General features: G+C 33.5%; 1 protein-coding gene across 6 annotated transcripts in view; it reads right to left on the bottom strand.

Moving 5' to 3' along the window:
• The window catches only part of Epha7 (EPH receptor A7), a 167,569-nt gene that overhangs the window by 12,506 nt on the left and 131,530 nt on the right, over positions 1 to 23,533 (bottom strand). For 2 of the 6 annotated variants that reach the window (XM_042679552.1, XM_042679556.1), the window contains exons 6-14: positions 16,924 to 17,048; positions 14,801 to 14,984; positions 9,811 to 9,919; positions 9,134 to 9,189; positions 4,885 to 5,010; positions 3,772 to 3,957; positions 3,144 to 3,205; positions 1,303 to 1,512; positions 553 to 702 (exon numbers count right to left, since the gene is read on the bottom strand). In XM_042679552.1, coding sequence (XP_042535486.1) covers positions 553 to 702; positions 1,303 to 1,512; positions 3,144 to 3,205; positions 3,772 to 3,957; positions 4,885 to 5,010; positions 9,134 to 9,189; positions 9,811 to 9,919; positions 14,801 to 14,984; positions 16,924 to 17,048 — 1,208 coding nt within the window. Of the gene's footprint in view, positions 1 to 552; positions 703 to 1,302; positions 1,513 to 3,143; positions 3,206 to 3,771; positions 3,958 to 4,884; positions 5,011 to 5,482; positions 6,332 to 9,133; positions 9,190 to 9,810; positions 9,920 to 14,800; positions 14,985 to 16,923; positions 17,049 to 23,533 lie in introns of those variants that run through there. The other 4 variants (XM_042679553.1, XM_042679554.1, XM_042679555.1 and 1 more) reach the window with 4 other exon arrangements.

Raw genomic sequence — 23,533 nt, 5'->3', positions numbered from 1 at the left:
GTTCTCATTTCCATATTTAATAAATACTATGTAAAATATCTTCAGAAATTCTCCTCCTGGTTACAATCTAAACATCACTAATATTGATCATTAAGTCTAGATTGTAACATAGAATTAAATTTTAATTCAAACTCTTTTCAATAGCTAATTAAGCACTTTTTAATTTTCATAACATCTATTTAAATGGAAAAGGAAAACATCATCTTCATTTACCTCCTCTGTACAAATAATTATTTTAGTTATATGACTCTCCCATTTAGCTCTTAAGATAAGTATCATTACCTTTATAAAAGAGATAATATCTACTATAGTCTCGCTACTAGCCCATGGCATTTAAATTGAAAAAAAAGAGAGAAGGTAATTCTTCAAAATGAAAATAAAAATAAAATGGCCACTAATGTATAGACAGTATCATGGCAACTTCTGGTAATACTGTGGAAAACTAAGAAACTACGCTATAAGTCTATTTTTCCCCCTTAGGAAGCCATCATCTATAAGTTCCAATAACAATGCATCTGTTAGATATTGCTTTAACAGTAGTATAATACCTACATCTTGATTTGACATGTCCCAATATGGTCTTTCTCCGTAGGACATAACTTCCCACATGACTATTCCATAGCTCCACACATCACTGGCAGACGTGAACTTCCGGTATTGGATGGCTTCCGGTGCAGTCCACCTCACTGGAATTTTTCCACCCTGTTTTAAAAATAAATTGATACTTAAATATTTATAATAGCTTTATGGATAACTTATGGTTAGATCTGAAGCTACTATTTCTATATTGGTTGGCAAGCCAATAGCATTGAGTTTATTAAACTTGAATCTCTGTAAATTTAAAGTTACTAATCTTTTTATTGTACTCCCTTACAAATTTTAATTTTCAAAGCAATGACAAATAAGCTATGTAACTAGCAAGGAGAATGAAATAGGGAATATTTAAATATATTTCATATAGTTTTCTTTATTCCAGTGTCACAAAAGTAATGATTTAGTATATGTAATATTCTTTTAGACTTTAAAAGAGGTGACTATGTTTTCTGCTATAATAATCAACTTGTAACTTATGCTGTTATATAACTGTACCATATTTAAAGGATATGCCAGTACAAAGCAAGCAATGATATCAATCTTTGCTTACATATAGTTACCATAATAATGCTAATTTTTTAAAAGAAAAAAAAAGAAGGCTGAAGTTCTGTTGCTTCTTTTCTGCTGTTTAATTTTGCATTAAGTTCTGTTTCTGCGATTGGAAAAGTTAACTATATAAACAAACCCAGAATTAAGACTTTTTCTTACAGTAGTTGTATAGACAGCTTCAGGATCATCCTCTATAACCCGGGACAGGCCAAAATCAGACACTTTACAAACAAGATTGCTGTTGACAAGAATATTACGAGCTGCAAGGTCCCTGTGTACATATCCCATATCGGCCAAATATCTCATCCCAGCAGCAATTCCTCTCAGCATTCCTACTAACTGAATGACTGTAAACTGCCCATCATGTTTCTGCAGGGAGACAAAACAAAAGTCGGTTAACTCTGTCTAATCTGAGAAAAAAAAAACAAAAAACCTCATCACGAAATATGTCTGTGTAGTTACCATTTAGGATTGCATAAGACATGCTCATTAATTTTCTGTAACATACAGATGACTTGGGAGAAAAATAACATAGACTGATTTCATTGATACCGATAAAATATACTATTCATCATTTATACTAATTCATTTTAATATAAAATAATAATAGCTTGAGATCATGCATTCCCACAACATAGGGTAATTTTCAGATAAAGCTAGTATCTAAGTGTTGCCTGTAGTCCAAAAATTATATAAACAATATATGAAATAGAGAATAAAAATAAATACTCATAGTAAGTTATTTTTCTTCAAATATTAAAACAAAAACAAAGGAGAGGGGGATTATTTGATTGAAAATAGGGAAAATTTCTAAGCAGCAGATGACTAGTGCTGATATTTTTTCTTTCTTTGCTCCTTGTAAAGATCTTACTTGAAGTAATGATTCTTAGCTATATATAGTAGTAAATGAGATCAAAAATTGTTTGCAACTAGACTAGTCATCACTTATCTCTAAGCTTTTTCTTTTCTTGTTTTTGTTTTGCTTTGTTTACTTGGTTTAGTTATTGAGACAGAGTCTCACCATGTGATTTAGGTTGGCCTACAACTCACAATTCTCCTGCTTCAACTTCTCAAGTCTAAGCCCATCATAATCCACAGTTTTTTATATCTGTAGAAAACACTTAGCATAGAGAGTGTGGGTTTCAGATGATGAACTATCTAGGTGATGCTGCAAAGAACTTGTTAGGTATATTAAGATCATGTAACAAGGAAAAGAGTCTCTGTAAATCACACGATTGCCCAGAAATCAGAGTTGACTATGTCATTCTAGTCCATGAAAAATAAATATTGTTTGACATTTTAATTTTTAGCTATTTTTTCTTTCCCAGGTGGAATAACACGTATGTATGTGTATTGGTAACTGAAGTTTTTGAGAATAAAAGTATACATGTTTATATATATATATATATATATATATATATATATATATATATATATATTTTTTTTTTTTTTTTTGTCGGTCATGGGGCCTGAACTCTGGGCCTGGGCTCTGTCCCTTAGCTCTTCAGCTCAAGGCTAGCACTCTACCACTTGAGCTACAGCGCCACTTCCGGTTTTCTGGTGGTTTATTGGGGATAGGAGTCTCATGGTCTCTCCTGCCCGGGCTGGCTTTGAACCGCGATCCTCAGATCTCAGCCTCCTGAGTAGCTAGGATTACAGGCGTGAGCCACCAGCGCCCGGCATGTTTATATATTTAAGATGTATCACTTACAAAAAAGTCACATAATTTAGTTGCCATTCAGTAACATATTTAAATTTCTAGGCTTCACGTTTACTTTATACTTCAATTATGATATTAACAATAACATTTTCTATTACTTGATATCAAAATGTTCAAAATATGCTAGCTTAAGCCAAAACAGAACACTGTTATTCTTATCTTTAAAAATCAATTGCTGACCTCTTAAAGTTGATGATGTGAACATCAAAACAAAGTTTGTAAAATTATATTGGCTACAAGCATAGTGTATTTTGGATAGAATAATAATTTTAGTACTTACCCTGAGAAATGCATCTAGGGCCCCATTTTCCATGAATTCTATTACAATCATGACTGGTTTTCCTGAAATTAAGAACAAGAAAAATGTTATTTCAGAATTCAGAATATAAAGTTTAGAGTTATTCTCACTCTCATCCCAGAAAAACCCAGGGTGCTCTTATGAGAGGCTGGATATATAGGATACAAGTATTTTTAATGTTGTGGATGATGTTGCTAGAGATAAAAAAGAAAGGAAACATCCTTGTAAGACACAAACATGGTTCATAAAATTAAATCATACAAAGGCAAGGAAAGGTGTGCTTCAGACCCCGGCGTTGTGAGGAAAACTCAATGATGTTTTATATAGAAAAGAATAAACAGCATCACTTTTATGGCTCTTGATGCTAAATAAAAATATCTCTGCTCCAACCATTAGATTGTATTCTTCAGCTCTAATACTGCTCTGATTTTTCCCTCATTTTTTTTCTGAAGAGATAGCATAAAAGATGTATTTTTATTAGTAATAAACCAAAAAACATTTAGAATATGCAATATTCAGTTGATGCATAAATGTTTAAAACTTGATTTTATAAACTGTGTAAAAGATGCTAACATCTGGCAAAGTCCATTTGATGAATGAAAGATGTTACCTCTCGTCACAACCCCTTCTAAATGGACAACATTGGGGTGGTCGAATTGTCCCATGATGCTTGCTTCACATAAAAAATCTCTCCTTTGTTTCTCTGTGTAGCCAACTTTCAGGGTTTTTATGGCCACTGCCACATCTCTTTTTCCTGGAAGTTTCAAGCGACCACTGCAGACTTCTCCAAATTCTCCTGAAGAAACAGAGCAAGACAGGTGTTATTGTAATTTATAAAATATTTTCTTTCTCAAAGAAAATGAATTAATGACTTTCAATACATTTCTAAGTAATAGAGCATGCTCATTAAGTTAAAATGAATACATTCCCAGAGATGCAATGAAAGAGTTTATGAAAAGAATGAAAAATGAAATTAAAATTCAAGACCCATGTGAGCTCATTCACAGAAGTTAAGTTTTCTTTCATTGTCTGTTACACAGTCCATAACTTTTCAACTGGAGTAATATATACTTCAAATCCAACATTTGAAGTACAAATCTAACTCACACTAATGATAAGGCATGTGAGCAAGTTCTAAATATTGCTACTTCTTTTAAAGCTTGAGAAACAAATATTTATTAAAGATTTAAAAGTCTGAAGTTTGTATCCATTGTATATGCTAGAATTATGAGACTTGGAACCAAAATGTATAATTTTTATGAAAGTATTTACAAAGAAATAGTTCAATAAATTAATTCATACATATACATTTTCTATATTAACTTCAATAGTACAATGAGCAATATTTATAAAAATAAAACATTAAATCTTCGTAAGAGATGAGAAATCAAGTAAGCAAAAATATGTAAGTTACAGGAAAGCCCAGACTTTTAAAAAGTATTAAGTTATTTCTTGAATAACAGGCAAAAGTTATTATGAAGCAGTTTAACTAAAACAGAATATTCTGACTGTAGTTAAATATATATAGATTTCCGTGTGCCACACGCTACCTTCTTTTTCCCCTTACGATTTCATAAATAAGTCCAGCTTCATTGCTCCTAATAGTTCAAGCAAATGCAAAAGTTCTATACTTGAGGTATAATTATTTGCCTGTCATTATGATGCATGACTTTCAATCTTGGCTAAACGGAACAGCTGAACAAGGAAACTACAACAGCCTTACCTGCACCAATCACACGCTCAATTTTAATACAGGAGGCATCTAGCTCCTTGGCGAATTGATGGACAGCTCTATTTGGGTCCTCATAGGTTTCGGGGTCAATGTAGGTTTTGGTGCCTGGAAATTTAACTGTAATGATGTAAGAAAGCATGACTGTGATGAAGCAAAGCACTTATTGTGCAGTCAGCCCAGGAATTTCATTATGCAGAGTGCTCCTTGGAACAGTGAACTTGCTTCCACATCACCTGATTTTCAGCAGTTCTAACAGACTACTTCAGTCTGCTGGCGTATAGGTATTATCTGCAAGCTTCTATAGGTAACATGGGATCCAGCTCATAGGTTACTAACTGAATTGCTTTTCCAGTAAATCAACAAAAGACATCCACCAAAGTTTCTGACATGCCTATCAGACTGGAGTTGTAATTAAATTCCGTGCTATCATGGCATAGTTCAAGCCATATTGAGGTTGGAATGGCCTTGGAAACACATTTGTCAATCTATCAGTCAGTCAATCAATCAAATTAATACACTGGGAAAAGAAGACATTTCATTTACAGGTATACTACTACACTGACAGCAATATTAAAAACATTTAGACATCTTACGTATTCTTTTGATTTATTTTTAAAGACCAACCATCGTTGACATGTACATAAAATTCATACAGGATGTGTGGGACTGCTATCACAAAATCAAGAGCGAAATATTCTAAAGACATAGATTCATTTTCACCTCAAAAGGCGATAGAGGCCTAATATACAAAGTTCAGAGTAAAGATAGAAAATTTACAATATTCCTGGGCTCTCTTAACCAAGTATGACAGAGATTTGAAACAAGAATGGTTTATGTGAACTTTCAGTTATAAGGCTTTGGAAGACTTTAGCTGCTATAAAGAGGTAGCCAATAAGCCTCACAAAAGGTAGTTAAAATTCAGACAACAGAGAATCATCTTAAATGTTAAAAATTTTCAAATGTACCCAGAAGCATGCAGGTAACAGAAAATGATAAGTAAACTTCATATCAAATTCACTTACAATAATGTATTTCAAATCTATTCATTTAGTTAAAGACAACAAAAGATAGATAGGCATATATTTGATTGTATTAATGCAAAGAAGAAAATTACACTATATCCTTAAAAAATCTTTATTTTTTTTTTAACAAAGCCACCAAACAAATTTTTCATTAACTCTTACTATACTTGGAGAACAATATATTTCTTTAGATATTACACCAAAGCCTAAACTGTGCTTATGTTGTCACATTAAATTTAAATTATATTCTAAAAATAAACATATAACAAACCAAAAGAAGCAGAATGTATAAAGGAAAATGGGATTTAAAAATCTTGATTTATTCTGCTGTAGTTGATTGTTTATCCAAAATTGATTGTCTTAAACAATTATTGTTGCAGTTTATAAAACTGACAGATGCTCATTTGTTACTAAAGCTGAACATGAAAAAAAAAACAACACAAGAAGAAAAGAGAGAGGGGATAGAATGAGAAAAGAGAGAGGAAGGAGTACAGGGGAAAGGGGGAAAGAGAAAGAGAGAGAAGGGAAGAAAACAATAGGTTAACCTCCTAGATTGTCAGGCAGTTGGAGAAAGAGCCGTCTTCTCCCTTGTTATTCTCTCCTTTTTTTCTTTTTGTTTATTTTGATAAGGAAACTAGATTGGAGGTAGCTTTCTGCATCTCAAACGGGTCTCTGATGGTTCTTTATTCAAGCTGTCATAAAATATTTTGACAGGCCAGAGCTCTTTTGGCATGAAAACATGAAATACTGCCCAGCTTGGATTCCAAGACATTGTTAGAAGAAATGATAGGAGGAAACAAAATGTAAATTGGAATTGCTTCCCTCAACTCCTCCATTGTGTTTATGTCTTTAAATGGAGCACTTGGGCCATGGAGAGTTGAGGGCACCTGCTACAAGTGACTGGACATTGTATTAAATTCAGTGCTCTAAAAGCTAGTTAAATGGTTGCTTTCAACTTTCTGTAAAATCCAATCTGATGTCTTAGCAACTAGGAAAATTGTCTGTGTACTAAGGGAATGAAAGGAACCTGGCTTGTAAATAGCTGGCACCCATAGAACTGTACTTTAAGGTATTTTAGATAAAGCCACAAAAGTAAAAGCAGTGCCTGGTTTTCATCAAATGGCAAGATATCTTTATAGAGAGAATGATTCAAAAATACGAAAGATTTACCAGAACAGAGTAAGTTAAGTCAACTTTTTCTTTTCCTTAAAGTAGATATAAAAAAGAAGTTGACAATTCTAGATAGTTCGGGTCTGTTGCTTAGCTCAATTTAAGAGTGTGAGCTCTTAAACATTTTCATACTTCAATTTACATTTTTTATAAATGTTAAGTATTTTGAAACCACCATAGATATTTTAGTGCAGAGAGAAAAACTGTTGATATACAACAAGCTTATCTTGTCTATGTCAGCAACTGAGGCATGCGGCTCTCTATACCCACTGAAATCTGTAGTGAAATGTGGAGCAGAATGACTAAAATTACCTATCAGGCTAGAGAACAAATTTGGAATGAGACATGTTTTAATTTAATGTCTGAAATAACCTGTAAGTTAAAGCAAACAAACTAAAACACATATGACAATTTTGGGGTGTCTGATATACTCAGTAAGTTAAAGCAAATTGACATATATATATATATATATATATATATATATATATATTATGATAATAGTAAATAACTATGGCAATCAATTATTTGTGTATGGATAAGATCTGGGTTTCCAGAGATTACAATATCAGGTTATGCTTCAATATACATTTTTTACACTAGATATCAAAATGTAGGCATTCAAATTTCAATCCTGTCCTTCCTATTTGGGAAAGTGTTAACTATATTCTCAACTGTCAGGGTAGAAGAAAATAAAAATGTAGCCATCACATTTTCTGTATATCTTCTAGCTATCAAGTGCTATGATGTGCTAATTACTGAAGATTTTCATAAGAAAATGAGGGCTAAATTAGTAAGAGGAAGCTCCCACAGTGGAAAAAATCTAAAATAATTCCTGGAGATTCCATCAAGTCAAGGATGGGGCTTGAATTGCATATAATTTGGGATACTCTCTTTTTTTAAAAAGGAATATATGATTATATTCAAACTTGATGGGAGCTTCCAGGATGTGAAAAGTGGTCCATAAAAGTGAAAGTCCCTTGAATGTAAACTTCATGTTAAGCTACCAATCCTTTTTTTGCTTCACAGACCCCTCTTAGTTTCAGTGGTGCACACTCTATAGTTTCCTATTCTGTTTGAATCTGTACAATGTGAAAGCACATTCTCTTTCAAAATTTATAGTCAAGGAACTGGTTTTCAACAGATACAAACACCTTGATAAAATTAAAGAAGGATTACAAGAGTATCCACAGTTATTTTTATTTTAAACCAGATAAGGTTTCTCTCTACAATGTAGGCTATTCTGAATCTGCTACCCTGGCTTAGTTTCTTTGCTACTGGAATGATTGTGAGCCACTATACCTGGAACCATTTGTGTATTAAACCACATATTTTCATGTGTGCTTTTTTTTTCTTTAAGGAATCATGAGGGTAATAAGTGGCTTGCTTGATATTCATCACCTTTACATAGGTACATCATAATATTGTCTTAAGAATTTGATCATATATCATATATATATCTGTATCTCTATTCTTGACTTCCTTATCTCTCTTCAGAATACATATTCAAACAAAACCTTGTAAAAATCAATGAACTCACATTCATAAGAAATGTTCAAAAGTGTGAATATTATTAATATACCATTTAGAACCCTTTAAATAACTATCATTGATAATCAATTTATAGAAGAAAGATGCTCCTTGGGATAGTTTTTCATAGTGGCATCATTCAGTGGGTTGGGATAAAGGGTCTAACCTTGTAACCTGAAAGGACATTCCTTAGCTAGAAAAGGGTGTCATGCAATATTTAGTGGGTTGTTAGTGGAATGATAAATAATTTGGGCAAGTTGGCTAAAGGAAAAACTGTGATGCAAAATCAGCTGAATATTAATGCAGACATTACATTTCTGAACATATTTCATGTTTTTGAATTCACATCACATGATTTTTCATTCTCAAGTTCTTATTCAAGTGCTTTAACATAACATTGTGAACTTCTTATATAATTTGACCATGATGCATTGGAATTTGCTCCTTCCAATACTACAAACCAGATTTCTATATTAAGGGGTGTGTATAATAATAATAATGAAGAAAAGCCAAACACTTACAATGAAAGTAAAGTTCTTCATCCCCTTCTTGGTCAGCTTTGCTATAGCCACAGTGCCTGGAAAAATGCAAATTAAGAGAAATGATTTTACTTTTTATCTTGAACATCCAGCACTGTTCAATATTTTCTTTAACAATGTACTAACCGAAAAGAAGCCATAAAACAAAAAAAAAATCAAATCTGTTTTTTCATCATTATGATTCATTTTTTTAACAGACATCATTTGAAATCTACTCAGAAAACAAGAGCCATTGAGTGTGTCAATGGAATAGGAGGAAATTTTCTGGACCTAGATTTTTGTCAACAAGTTAAGATTTGTTTATGTATTATTCTGCAAAAATCCAAAATGTTAAGTGGGTTGGCACAGACATAAAAAAAAAAAAATTCCCCCTAGATTCATTGCATGCTTATTATATAATGTAACTCTGGATAAAACCAGTAAAATTTATCCAATAGAAATGATAATACTCAGGCCCCCTTAAACTAGAGGCAGTGATCAAAGTTATATTGTATTTTGACTTGAGAAAAATAAAATTACATTGCAATTTAATATTTTATAATGGAGAAGTATTATTTGTATTTCTTATTCAAAATACTGTTGTACTAAATCAAAAACAGGATGACACAATTCTAGAAAGCATGTTTTATAGTAGATATTGTAATAATTCAACGTCCTACCTTCTTCCAATGATGAAGCCGAAAACCATGAAGACGAGGATGATGGTTCCTGCTACAGCTACCACCGCAATGATTATAACAGGATTCTGTTCACTGGAGACAGCTGTGGCTGCAGACAGAGGAAACAGCCTCAGAAACAGTTGATATGATGCAAGAATGTGAGAGGTTAAATAAAATGTCTGTTTTGTTTAATTCACTTCTAATTTTAAATAAATTTATTACATCATAATAGTGTAAATATACAGAAATGTTTACTTAAAGTTAGGTATGTGTTAGCATATTTACAGAAGGACAAACTTTCTGCAAGTACCTAAAAGAAAGATTTCATAAAAATCTCTTACTGTAGACATTTCATGTACAAAACTAAGTAATTCTCCTATGTGTATTAATGCAAGCTTAGTTGTGCTTTTCTAATATCTCTTTGGATGCAAGTATATGTTTCCACATCTTTTTTTTTCCTGTTGGTTGTGGGGCTTGAACTCTGGGCCTGAGTGCCATCCCTGAGCCCTGAGCTATTCAACTCAAGGCAAGGGCTCTACCACTTGATCCACAGCATCACTTCCGGTTTTCTGGTGCCTAATTTGAAATAAAAGTTTCACTGACTTTCCTGCTCAGGCTGTCTTAGAACTGCAATGCTCAGATCTCAGGAGTAAGCCACCAGTGTCTGGATGTTCCACATCTTTTAAAACAACTTCGAATCCAGAATGTTTCAAAATAAAATGCAGTTTCCACTTCTACTTTTCCAAGTTAGTTAAGGTTTTTTATAGTGTTAAGCCACCTTTGTGATATATTCCCCATAGTATTATACTTTCAGTACTGGTATAGACTTTATGAAATCACCAGAACCATAAGACAATGAAATTTCACATTTCAGTAAAGTATCAGGTTGTAAATATTCTACAGCATATAAAGTCAATACTGTGTTTACTTCGGAAACAAGCAACAATTATATTCTATAATTAAAGCAGGATGGAAAATCCCATTCATTTTGTTTGTGTCAAGGGACTAGGTCTCCAGAGTCGGAAATCACAAGCAATCAAAATATGTCTTGCCATAGTACACTGTATATCTTTGGTTCTTATTTAGACTTTCTCTATTTTAATCATGTCTGACTTCTTTTGATAACTTATCTCTTGATTCTGTACACCTATGATAATTAACTAGCTCCTATGCTGAACAACAGTGAAATTATCTGTCTGATAGCTTCCGAACAGAGGTGCTATAAAATCTTTGTTGTAATACCTGGTTTACCACCTGCTGACTTGCTCCTGAGGGAACTAGACAAAAGTTAAAAAAAGAAGTAAACAACTTTCAAGTTTCAATTGTTGAATTATAGTTTAATAGACACACACCAAAGAAAAGATACTTCAAATATTTGGTTGGTTTGGTTGGGTTTTGTTTTGTCTTATTTTAATCTGATGTTTTAAATACATAGTGAGAAGAAACCCAATGGACTAGAACTACTTGTAAAGAAAGAAGATACTATGTATGTAAGTGTGGATATTGTTTGCTTTCATCAGTGTGGACCAGAGGTCTATTTCTCTGCTTGTCTTAAGCTTAGCTTTTTTCTTAACTTCAGAAACTCAATTGAAAAATTGAGCCCAGATGAATGGTGAATAAGAATTTGTTATTCTTTTCCTTTATTTATAAATAGAGTGATGTCAATCTTTCTATAACTGATATTTATGGTCAATATTTTAATAAGACATAAATATGAGAAGCCATTTGTAAAGGTTATATTTAGAAAGTAATCATTTAATTTTTTTTTTAAAACAAGAGATGTGCTGAATCTTGGTTCAAGGCCAGCTGAGGAAGGAAAGCCTATGAGACTCTTATCTCTTAAGTTAATCACCAAAATGTGAGGTTCAAGTCGTAGAGTGCTAGCTTTAAGCAAAGAAGCTAAGAAACAGCACATATCCTAGTCCCTGAGTTCAAACCCCAGGACCAACACACACACACACACACACACACACACACACACACACACACACACGCGCGCGCGCGCGCGCGCGCAGTAAACTGATTTTAGTATGTTTGTGCAAGAGCATAATCTGAAACTTCTCTTTTAATTCTACAGACAGAATTTGTGAACCTGTTTCTCTTTGAGATTTTCATTGAGAATACAACCACTGTCTTGCAACTATATATGTGCACCTCATTTTTAATACAGCATCTTGTGCTAAATTAGTGCTTCTCAAAGCATAGTTTACAAATCCCTGAGGATCCTCAAGGACTTTCCATAGAACCTGCAAGTTAAAAATGATTTTTCTAGCCAGGTACTGGTGGCTCACGCCTGTAATCCTAGCTACTCAGGAGGCTGAGATCTGAGGATCGTGGTTCAAAGCCAGCCCAGGCAGGAAACTCCGTGAGACTTATCTCCAATAAACTACTAGAAAACCGGAAGTGGCACTGTGGCTCAAGTGGTAGAGCGTTTGCCTTGAGCTGAAGAGCACAGGGATAGTGTCCAGGCCCAGAGTTCAAGCCCCATGATCGATCAAAAAACAAAAACAAAACGAAAATGATTTTTCTGTGATATGTTGACATTTCTTTCCTTTTATACTCTCATTTGCCTTCAATGTGCTTATGGATTTCCGGAAGCTACAAGACATGACAATCTCCACATGGTGATAGTTCAATTTAGTTCTCTGTGGTATTTTTGTGTTGTAATTTTTGATGTGGCAAATGTACATAAGAAAAAACAAACAAAAACACAGATTTTGGAGGTCAAAGTATTTTTTGACTTATTGTGATAATCTATTCTACATGAATGAGGGTTACTTTATTTCTTATTTTCTAAGTGCCTTTTAAGCACCAAATACTATAAAAAGCATTGGCAAGAAAATAAAATATATATGCCTAGTTCCTTTTTTCACCAACTTCACATTCTAGTAAGAGATATTCTGATGATAAAAATATGGGCAAACTTCAAAACTACTTTGGGTTTTGTAAAATCAATTTAAAATGATAATATGATCCAGGTGCCAGTGGTTTCTGACTATAATCCTAGCTACTCAAGAGGAAGAGATCTCAGAATTATGATTTGGAGACAAGCCAGACAGACAAATCTGCTACACTCTTTCTTTTTCTTTTTTTCTTTTTTTTGTCGGTTGTGGGGCTTGAACTCTGGGCCTGAGCACTGTCCCTCAGCTCTTCAGCTGAAGGCTAGTCCTCTATCACTTGAGCCACACACCACTTTTGGTTTTCTGGTGGTTAATTAGAGTAGCTAGGATTACAGGTGTGAACCACCAGCAACCAGCAATTCTGCTAGACTCTTATCTCCAATTAACCAGGGGGGAAAAAAGCCAAAGGGGGAGATGTGGCTCAAGGAATAGTATCCCTGCTGTGACCTGAAAAACACAACTGAGAACTGAGGCCCTGAGTTCAAATTCTAGTACACATAAGAAACAAACAAAAAGATAATATACAAAGTACTTGTCATATGCTTATCACACCAAATTATGTCACAACCTTTTTAATTGATAAATTTATATTATAATACTGTGCATTTTTAACATTTTAAATTAATTTCAGTATGTATCATATTATTGCTGCTTTGTTAAAAAATATATATAACAAAAGCCAGGCTGTAGTGGCTCATGCTTGCAATCCTAGCTACTAAGATGTATGAGATCTGAGGATCACGTTACAAAGTCATCCTTGGCAGAAAAGTCCACAAGACTCTGATCTCCAATTATTGTCCAGAGAAGCTGAAGTGGAGAATTATATTTGTTTGGAGATATTTGGAGATTTAATTTGTTTTAAAGACTTTCAAAATGCAGGATGAGAAAATGATATAGTATTTTTCTATTCCTTTTTATTTATAACTTCACTGCAAGAATAGGAGGAAGTCATAGCTAGATGTATCTTGTCTGAACAGTAACATCAGGAGAAATTAAAAACAAAAAGCAACCTCTCAAACAGGGGCTGGGAGGGTGGCTCAATGGTAGAGTGCTTGCCTTGCTTGCATGAAGCCCTGGGTTCTATTCCTCAGCACCACATAAGCAGAAAAGCCAGAAGTGGCATTGTGGCTCAAATGGTAAACCACTAGCCTTGAGCTGAAGAGCTGAGGGACAGGGCCCAGGCTCAGAGTTCAGGCCCTACAACCAACAAAAACCAACCAACCAAACCAAAAAAACCCTCCCAAACAGAAATATACACTCAATGGCAATCAGCAGTGGTACCCAAGAAGTGGTATTTGTAGCTTGTACTGTAATAGTAAATGGGGATATGCATCTCGGGACTGATAAATTGCTTATTTGTTACATATGAAAATCTGATGCATTTTCTATAATTTTGTTTTACATATCATAGCATAACTAGAAAGGGACTTCAGACATATAGGCTGAGTTGTATGGTGTATTAGATGGTAATCATTTAATCATCTCTTATATTTTATGTATACTTTATATGCTTGAGTATACTTAGGAAAAAAAAAACCCCTTCTAACAAGTTTTCTTTTAAAAATGCACCAGATAAAAGAAATGTGAATTTCATGTTCTTCCTGAATTCTAATTGTAAAAATATCACTAAAGGCCAAGTAGCCTAAACTTTGTAAATTTTATAACGCAGGTTCATGAGTCTTCTCATTGTCTACCCCAGTGTAGGTTCTGATTATGTATAGGGGTTTTCCAAGAAATAGCTTTGTTGGATACAGAGTGAGAACATTGTTAGATCAGTTGCATCAGTTGCATCAACAAATAAATCCAGTATATCTTACCTGTATTTCTAACTTCACCTTTCAAAACTAATCAACATAGTTGATATATATTAAAGAGACATCATAAGGTTCTAGCATTACTAAAATTAACCACAAGATATAATTGCTACCTTTAATGATCTTTCTGAGATACCCATGCAGTGTTTAGATATTTGTCTTTTTACATAAAATTTATCTTGATGCAAATAATCATCATAAGTATCAAGACTGAAATAAAAAATAAAAAAGTAATCGTTACCAAGAATAAAAATCCAAACCAAAGATGGTAATTACCTTCAAACATTTTACCTGTAGCTTCCTCTAGCGTAGCAACATCAAGTCTGGGGCTGTAATTTCCATAACCAGCAGCAGTAAAGGCTCGAATCTGGAAGACATACACTGTTCCTGGTTTCAGGTTATTTATGGAGGCCGAGGTGGACTTCGTTTTTAAGGTAGAGTAGGTCCTTTCCCTTTGATCCTAGAAACAAGATCGACAGGGAATATTTAATGATAAGTTGCAAACAAATAATGTGGTAGCCAATCCTCACAATTTATTTCATTTTGCCACACGATTTTTATTGAGGTGGCATTGTATCTTGTGGAATATTACAACATTGAGCTGTTTCTAATATCAGTGTGAAACACCTGCTTTTCTTCTAAAAATTTCAAAAAGAAACTATTTAGATAATATTGATGTTGTGAGGTTTTGCTATGTTGGGATAGGGAAGAGTGGCAAGAATTTTTTAGTCATATCCATTGTCTTCTGTAAAAGTCTATGGCTTTTAAGAGGTCTTCAGATAATTGTGTAGTTATGTAGCTACATAAACATTTATCCTAAATATTATTAGACAGTAAAGATTTCAGAAGTATTTCAGTTTTTTTTCAATTTTTGGTATGTTAGTCTGGGACTAGAAATCAAGGTTTGTTCCTGAGAATTTTTTGCTCGAGGTTGGAACTCTACCTCTTCTGGATTTTTGGTGGTTAAATGGAGATAAGAATCTCATGAACTTTCCTGTCAAGGGTAGTTGTCAACTGTGATCCTCAGATCTCCGTTTCCAAACTATCTAGGATTATAGGTCTGAGCTATTTGCACCCAGCAAAATTTCAGATTTTAATTATGAGAAACTTTATTCCTGCTACCTTGTATATTTTTAAAATGTGGTTCACTGCCTTTAAAATCTGACACAATTCCAGAAAGGCCTAGAACTGATAGAGTTCACTTAAAAGAACTGTAACCAAAGCATCGTTAAAACAAACGATCCTCATTAAAACACACTTGATGGGACAAGAAATAGTTTTTCCAGTATAAAAACAAAGCATAGAAAATATAACTTGATTTACCGATACATGGATGTATTATCTAAATAATAAGCACAGATAATTTAAATGTACATATTAAACCTTACCTTATTTAAAAATGTTATTTCTTTTTTAAGCACCTAATACTAATGCATAGTATAAAGTCAATCAATCCAAGAGGTTTTCTCTATTTGATAATTTTAAGTAGTTACAATAGTTTTCACATGACAGAAAACCAGCTGACTCAGTTAAGTCAATTCTAGTAACTTTTACATTTATGATCACTGTCATAATATTTCCTGTACTAGAAAGTACTATAATATTTTCCATGTTGCAAACTTTGAACCAGGTCTTTCTGGATAATGACTTATGGACAAGGTATGTATGTATGTATGTATGTATGTATGTATGTATGTATGTATATATCTATTTATCTATATCCTGTCTCTAAAAAAGAGACAGAAATAACTACATGTATGCATCAGCAATATCACTACTTTCTAAACTTGGCCATTAGAAGGGGCTTGGATGGGACACTTGACTTCCTGCTATGCTGTCTTATACCAAGGGTAAAGAGGGAAGATATTTAGACACGATTAGTACAATGCATATAGAATAAATTTCACAAAGATCTAAAGGGACAAAAATCACATGTTTTGATTCTGAAGTCTGAGGATACTGTATACTTGTTTAATACAGTATTCTTATTTATAAAATATGAACTTATTTCAGGGCAACCCAAGTATCACTGAAGCACAATTCATTAGATAAACCATTAAAGGTCCCAACAGTTCTACTCCTTTCCAAAAGTACCAGATTAGATTGTTTTTGCTGTACTGGAACAGCCCTGCCCTGGTTATGCTATCAAAATGGAGTAAGTGAATAGATCACATAAATGCAACACTTTGACTTGTACAACACAACAACTTAGCCTACAAAAATCCTCATTGTAATGATGAACCAGAGATGCAGGGAGGTTAAGAATGGCTAAAATGAAAGACACATTTTGAAGTAGCTCCAAATCACTGGCATCATGATCCCCATTAGTGTCTGGGACAGTAGAGTGGCCTGAGATGCTTGGCGCCCTGTTGATCCTTTCAGTTGCCCTTGGCACTTACTTTCTCATAGTACTTGATTTCATATTCGGTGATGACTCCGTTGGGATGCTCGGGTTCCTGCCAGGAAAGCTCCACACTCCTCTGCAGCACTTTCTCCTTCATCACGCCGCTCACTTGCGAGGGAGCTGTTTGGACAAGACATGTCAATAAACAATGAGAAAATTCACTGGATGCCTCAAATCAAATGTCACAACGGATCAGCCCCATGCTGTGCCAGTTTCATTAAGGTAAAAGAAAGCACCTTTTCATAGCTCACGATTCAGAAGCTAATGAATATTCAAACAGGACCTTATTACTGTTCATAAACTTTAATAGAAATTTAAATTAAAGTGCAAACAGCAGAAGATAGCATTGTTCAAGTTAGTGAGAAATGGAAATGATGGGGCTGAGAATGACAATTAAGCAAATGAATGCTAATGAAGACTAGAAAATATGATTTCAGATTAATCTCCAGTGATAAACTAAGTCCAAATATTTATTTCATATCCAACAGCAATATACTTTCAAAAGAAAAAAACAATATAATATCATTCAAGAGAAAACACTTAAAATAGTCATTTAATTTTCAGTTAAAGGTATCACACTTTTAAAGAAGTAGAATGTAGCCATAATATTCAATGTTTCTCTTATGAAAATAGGAGACAGATGGGGGATAATGATGAAAGGGGTGATATTGATCAAGATTCATCCTACTTATAAACTGATATGTTCAATCTGAACCACTACTTAATAATACAGAAATTATCAGAACAGAAAAGAAAAAATGTTTTTATATTTAATTTGTATGTCTGTATGTCAACATTTGTGTCTGTGTATTCTCAAAGAGTATCAAAAATCCTATCTAGTAGTCAACATAAAAGAGCATGTGCAACTCATTTGAACTATTATATAGACTTTCATATATGTAATTTATACACAGCTAACTTAGCCTTCAAGCTTGGTAGAAGTGATTCAGAGCTATAATCTTGCCTACTCTTTTTATACAGATAATAACACACTTTGAATTCATTCCTTCTAATTAGTGGCCTATCTCCTTTTTGGTAGCTAAGGCTGTGGAATTCAGCAAACTAATTTGCTCTGTCTAATTTGCTCCGTGATGATTAAGTAGTTGTCCTCTCTCTGGAAGTGAGTAGCTTGCTGGTTTGGCTGAATTTCAGCGAGGTCGTTATGTTTCATGTATCATGCTCTATCTCATTCTGTAAAATATTTTCAGGCTGTTAATTTAATTTTCTGATGTCCAAAATTGTTAATACTCCTGCTGACAGCAAAGCAATTATACAAGGCTAGAGCCATTTAAGCAAGCTTCTGATGTTTATCCCTTTGGCTTTATTTTTTTCTTCTCTTCCTTCATATTTTCTTATATCCATGTCTAGAAAACACTTTTTCACTTCTTTCTTGCTTAGCAATTTTGAAGAAAGAATACAGAAGATTTATGACTCCCAGTTTACCCCAGATTACTAATAAAAGAATAACTAGGCAGGTTAAGTACCACAAATTTCCCTTGAAGGGTTTGTAGCTAAAATACTTAATAGAGTGTGCTTACACACTAAATGTATTTCTGAATTGTTTCAGTGAAGGAAATTTCTCATAAGAAATCTGTTTTAACACATTTGAAACCTGAATGTGGGCGGTGAAGGACTTGTCTGGCCAGTAATCTGTCTCTCTCCTCAGAACAAGATTAGTCCACCTCACACAGAGACAGTGATATACAAAGAGATAGCTGGGATGGCTGATTAGGCCATAGTCTTCAAAATCTAGAATATAACATAGGTTAAAAAGACAAAGAATGCCTATGTACTGAATTTGCCAATGAGGCTGGTGGCTAATGATAAAGGATTAGAACTTCTATATTCCACATGAAAATAGCTGAGCAAAAAATGGATGAGTGAGGTTTTATATGCAAAGTTTTAGGCATCTTCTAAGAGCATAACACTTGACATGATTTTCAATGTAAGTCAAACAAAGAGCTCTCCTTTGTTGCTATCAGATAGTAAAGGAAGGCAGAATACCCTGAGTTCTCAAACTGATTGTGGAGATGCAGGACTAAGCTACTTCATTTCATTTCTGCTTATCTAAAGCATGATGTGAATACAAAATACAATTTGATTTTTAAGCTACACACTAAAATTATATTCACTATTTCATCCTCAAAAAGAACTTCTACCAAAAACAAAACAACAACAAAAAAAGCAAACGAACAAAAAAAACCCTGAGGATATGGAGTGCAAAAGCAAGGTGAATTAAACAAAAAACCTCTGAAATATATAACTGACATTCATGCCAAAGTATTATCAGTACCTGTGATAAAATCTATTTCCTTCTTCTGTAAAGATGAAGATATATCTGTGGCTATATTGCTGACTTTTTGTTGTGGTGGTGGTTCATCTGTTTTACTTTTAAAACCTTGCTAATAGGGTATCAAGATACACATTTATTTAGAGGATTGGAGACAGAAGTACAGACCCCAGGCCCTTGAGAATAGTGAGTTGTGTGACAGGAAGAAAGAATCTTTCTCTCTTTTATGTCCTTCAAATATAACAATTTGGTTCAGAAAATTGCTTATATTATCTGTTGAGTTCCAATATATTGGGAAGAAATTTATAGAACTCACAAATTATACAGTTAATAAAGAGAAATTCTCTAAGCTCATCAGATTCTAAGGTCACTTTATAGTTAAAAGTTGTATGTGAAAACAAAATTGATGTGCCTTGAGGTAAATTAATGACAAAACACAATTATTTCCAATGTTAAGATGTCAGTCTATTTGCTACATTAATACACATTCAACATTTTTTCTAAATACATACTTGTTCTTACACCCAAGAATTCAATTAATTACAACCTAAAATTAATTTATGAAAATATAAATAACTAAATTATATTTATACGTAAGAACCAGTTATCTGCTATCATATATATAAACATATATATACATATTTTACTAATAAAAACAAAATGAAATCATTTAATCATTAACAATGATTAAAATGAAATCATTAAAGTAATTAAAATAAAATCTAGATTTGCAACTGGAGCAGATGAAACACTACAATATAGTAACCAACAACAAGAATTGGAAAATGTGGGAAGATATACAGAGGATTTGCTTAGCATATTTTTAGTAGCGTTTCTCATGAATGTTTAAAAATTAATTTCTTATCTAAGTTTCCAAAAATATGCAGATATGATGGTTAATTTTAATGGATAAAGGAGATGGCACCAATTTTGTCAAGAAGGTTCATCAATATATATGGAGAGGGACAAGAAAAAAATAAACTATGAAAAACAATTAAGCCAAGATGTGTAATGTGTATTATTAATCACATGAGAATCTGTTCTGGTAATGAAAAAAGATCATCTTAGCAAATTGAGAAGAGGTTCCCATAGTTAAAGTGGCAAATTTCACTTGTGTAGCAACCGAGCTGATAAAATTGATGAAACCATGAAGAAAAAGTGTAGTGACAATGAGAAAACTCTGTGCTAGTTATTTTTGGAGAGTCTCCAAAATATTCAGTAACAAGAATGGAGTTTATACATAAACTTAAATCAATGTATATTGCAGGTATTTTGGACTTAAAAGCACTCATATAAAACATGTAGTCTTAACCATTTTTCAATTAACGTTCAATTACATAAGGTTTATTTAAATTACAGTATGCAGTGTAATCATGTGGTCCATCTTCCCTCCCTAACATTATTAATGTCATTACACATATGGGGAAAATTTCTAAAATGAAATGGGGAAAAACTGAAAACATAGCATAGGAGGCAGAATGACCTCCAAATCAAAGATGTTCAAATCTTAATCTCTGGAACATGACGGTGCATGAATTTCACAAATAAAAAGTATAGATCTTAAACTACAGAGATGATTCTGGATATTGCCCAGTGAGGTAGATCTAACTATATGCACTCTTAAAAACAGAGACAATCTCTAGTCAGGGTCGGTGAGATGCAGCAGAAAATGAATTTGTCCACTCTTGCTGGAGGCACTACAAGGGAACATTAGAAAATGGACAGGCAGTTTGAGGATCAAATACAGTCCCTACCAATCAGGCATGGAAATGAATACCTTATTAATATTTATTTGCTTTTGGTTGGTCGTGGAGCTTGAACTCTGGGCCTGGGCGCTGTCCCTGGGCTCTTCGGCTCAAGGCAAGTGCCCTACCACTTGAACCACAGAGCCATTTCCAGTTTTCAAGTGGTTAATTGGAGGTAAGAATCTCACAGACTTTCCTGACTCTACTGGCTTTGATCCTCAGATCTCTAGGCATGAGCCACCAGCGCCCAGCGCACACCTTGATTTTATGAGGAACTGAAGGACATCCTCCCCAGAGCCAAAAAAATAAATGAACAAGCAAACAAACTAACAAGGAAGGAAGGAAGGATAGAGGGAAGGAAGAAAACGCAGGGGAAAAAATGCACAGAACAGCTTACAAATCCAGTCAGCCTGGTGAGCCTGTCCAAAGAGGATAAATATGGGCCTTGGTGTGTGACCAGACTTCTGACCCAGAGAACTGTGAGACAATAAATGAGTGCTATTATTATTTACCATAACTAAAATATAGAATCAACCCAGATGCCCCTTAGCAGATGAATGGATCAAGAAAATGTGGTATATATACACAATGAAATTTTATGCTTCTATCAGAAAGGATGGCATTGCGCCATTTGAAAGGATATGATAAGCCTTGGAAAAAAAATTATATTAAGCAAAGTAAGCCAGACCTAAAAGAACATAGGCAGCATGGTTTTCCTAATTTTAATGACTAGAATATGTCTATAAATCTACAAGTTAATACAACGTATAGTAAAAGATAAATAATTACACTTGGGCATGATTAATTAAACAGTACTCTAAGCATTGTACAGTGAGAACAAAGAATAATCTTAGGAGAGGATCACAATGGTTTAACAGCTCTGTGAATATGACTATATAAAATGATGCTTATCAAAATGAACTCCAAGAAATGGAGTTGTTTTTTATAGTACTGTTTGCAGTTATGTCTTTTTTTCCCCCTTGGGTTTACTCCCTGTTGTTACTGATTTTTGATTTCTGTATCCTTTTTCTTATATATAAATTTATCTGATTTCGAGAAGGGAAGGGGAAATATCAGAAACAGTGGGACACGGGGCAAACCAATTCAACAGCGACACTCACTAGACACTTTTTTGGGAATGAATTTTACAACTTGTGGGGTGGAGGAGGGAGGAGGGAAGTAGAAGAAAATCATGGAGTGGGTAACACTGTTCAAAAAGAAATACTCATTACCTTACTTATGTAACTGTAACGCCTCTGTAAATCACCTTTATAGTAAACTTTAAAAAATGAGTGCTGTTATAAATTGGTATAATTTGAGGAACATATCGTATGGAAACCTTACATATATTAAAGAAAAAAGATGTACTGAAACTTTTATGAATTCTATGGATAACAAATAATTACATGTATAATAATAGTGTGATCTGTCACATTTTATTTTGAAATGGCATGAAAATAATTTTTATTTTGATTGAGACTCAAAACAATGTTTTATAGTAAAAATTTATTTGTACCATTCATTGTTTTACCTACACTTAAATACTCACAGAATTTCAAAAATGAATGAAGTTAAAAAATTCTTTATTTCAATAATAGAATGATGTAGGACTGTTCAACAGTCAATACAGGTCAACAGGCAATAAATGATCTTTTATCATTCATAACAAGTGGTTAAACCTTTTAATATTTGTTATATTCACCTAATATGCTACAAACAGTTTAAGTGAAAGGTTAGGCATAGTGATGCATGCCTGTCATGACAATTACTCCAAATGCAGAGATAAGAGAATCAAAGACTGAATAAAAAAAAGATCTATTTCAAAATCATGCTGAGTTTGAGTATACATGCCTGTAATTTTAACAATCTGGGAGGTAGATATAGGAGGATCACAGCAAAAGGTTGTCCATGTGAAACAATGCAACTTTGTCTTTGAAAAACAAAACAAGCAGAACAAACAAACAACAGCAACAAAAACTAAAAGTAAAGGAGTTGAGTCTTGGCTCAAATGGTAACATGTTTATTTAGCAAGCATGAGGTCTTGGGTCCAATCTCTACTATTACACATACACACACACACACACAAACACACACACACACACAAACACACACACACACACACAAACACATGCACACAGAAAATATTTTTTTAAAGAGAAAACAAATGCAGATGTCTTTAGACCAACATCAAATAGAGATCTCATAACAGAATAGTCTTTACTAGACACCTAGGCTGCTACACATTATCAGTGTTGAGTTCATTTTAATCTTATGAAATAAAAAGCAGGTAAATTATTAAAAACAATATTTTATGATATGTAACTTTTACTCTTCTTGCCCTTTCCTGGAAGTGTTTAACTGATGAGCTAGATGACAAATAAAAATATATATGAGTATGCATAGTGTACTGTATTATGTAACATAAAAATTTCATACATAGGCTATATTCAATATTAAAACAGGATTCTATTAAACTAAAACATTTTAGCGTAGATAAAGGTCAGTAATGTGGAATGAACAATAAGTATAAAAGTTTAAAATAAAATAAGTATTAAAGTGCATGCACTAAG

Source organism: Dipodomys spectabilis, unplaced genomic scaffold, assembly GCF_019054845.1.
Source record: "Dipodomys spectabilis isolate Male_0828 unplaced genomic scaffold, ASM1905484v1 ptg000053l, whole genome shotgun sequence".
NCBI classification, from domain to species: domain Eukaryota; kingdom Metazoa; phylum Chordata; class Mammalia; order Rodentia; family Heteromyidae; genus Dipodomys; species Dipodomys spectabilis.
This window is presented reverse-complemented; position numbering and strand designations above follow the sequence as displayed.